At 46.1% G+C, this 1,628-nt stretch overlaps 1 protein-coding gene across 1 annotated transcript; it reads left to right on the forward strand.

Moving 5' to 3' along the window:
* Positions 1 to 219: 219 nt before the first annotated feature.
* LOC128060699 (olfactory receptor 51G1) lies at positions 220 to 1,185 on the forward strand. The gene has a single exon (XM_052653079.1). It carries the CDS (start codon positions 220 to 222, stop codon positions 1,183 to 1,185), a length of 966 nt encoding a protein of 321 aa, XP_052509039.1.
* The last annotated feature ends 443 nt before the right edge of the window (positions 1,186 to 1,628 follow it).

A 1,628-nucleotide genomic window follows, 5' to 3' on the forward strand; every position in this document is an offset into this window, starting at 1 on the left:
TCACACAGCATCCTTGAGCTATAGAAATCACCTATGACAATCACCTTCCTAGACCTTCCAGAAAAGGCTAATAGATAGGTGTCCCAATTCTTTGCCAATTCATCTGCAGATCCTTCCTGGATCACTGACCCCCAAGATAGGTGAGTGAGCATTCAGCCCTGTCATTCTTCAGAAATCCCATTCTATATTGCAGGTTGGTGAATTCAAGGTTATAAAGTCATGAGAATCTTATATAATAGCAGCCTCCAGAAAACTACTTTCTTCCTGACGGGCTTCCAAGGTCTGGAAGATCTCCACGGCTGGATCTCTATTCCCTTCTGCTTCATCTATTTGACAGTTATCATAGGCAACCTTACCATCATCCATGTCATCCATACTGATGTCACCCTCCATGAACCCATGTACTATTTCTTGGCCATGCTTGCCCTCACAGACCTGGGCCTTTGCCTTTCTACACTGCCCACTGTGATGGGCATCTTCTGGTTTGATGCCAGAGAAATTGGTATCCCTGCCTGCTTCACTCAGCTCTTCTTCATCCATACTTTGTCCCTGGTGGAGTCTTCAGTCCTGTTATCCATGTCCATTGACCGCTATGTGGCCATCTGCAACCCGCTGCGTTATTCCACAGTCTTGACACCTGCACGTATCATCAGGATGGGGCTGAGCTCAGTGTTCAGAAGTGTGCTGCTCATCCTTCCCCTGCCATTCCTCCTGAAGCGCTTCCAGTACTGCCACTCCCATGTGCTGGCCCACGCCTACTGTCTACACCTAGAGATCATGAAGCTGGCCTGCTCTAGCATTATCGTCAATCACATATATGGGCTCTTTGTCGTGGCCTGCACTGTTGGTGTGGACTCACTGCTCATCTTCCTCTCTTATGCCCTTATCCTCCGCACTGTGTTAAGCATTGCCTCCCACCATGAGCAACTTCGCGCCCTTAACACCTGTGTCTCGCATATCTGTGCTGTGCTCCTCTTCTACATCCCCATGATTGGCTTGTCTCTTGTGCACCGCTTCGGTGAACATCTGCCCCACACTGTACACCTCCTCATGTCATATGTGTATCTGCTGGTCCCACCACTCATGAACCCCATTGTCTACAGCATCAAGACCAAGCAAATCCGCCAACGCATTGTTAAGAAGTTTGAGTTTATAAAATCACTCAGGGGTTTTCAGCAGGATTAGTTTAGAGGGAGAGAAGTCTGGGGCATAAAACCCATAGATATTTTTTTATTTTAGCTGTCCCTATTGCTCAGACAGTACAGGATCTGCCTGCAATGCAGGAGACCTGAGTTTGATACCTGAGTCAGGAAGATCCCCTGGAGAAGGGAATGACAATCCTCTCTAGTATTCTTGCCTGGAGAATCCCATGGACTGAGGATCCTGGCAGGCTACAGTCCATGGGGTCGCAAAAGGTTGGACAAGACTGAGTGGCTAACACTACTACTACTAGGGAAAAGTAGCAATCTCCCAATTATCAATAAAAAGGAAGTAAATTATGCAATATACAGCATGTGTGACCTCGGGAAAATTACTCAATTTCTCTGTTTTTTAGTTTCCTCAATTGCAGAATGAAAATGTAAATTATTATATTACCTTCCTTATAGGAATATTGTGAAGATTAAATG

Source organism: Budorcas taxicolor, chromosome 15 (genome assembly GCF_023091745.1).
Source record: "Budorcas taxicolor isolate Tak-1 chromosome 15, Takin1.1, whole genome shotgun sequence".
Classification (NCBI taxonomy): domain Eukaryota; kingdom Metazoa; phylum Chordata; class Mammalia; order Artiodactyla; family Bovidae; genus Budorcas; species Budorcas taxicolor.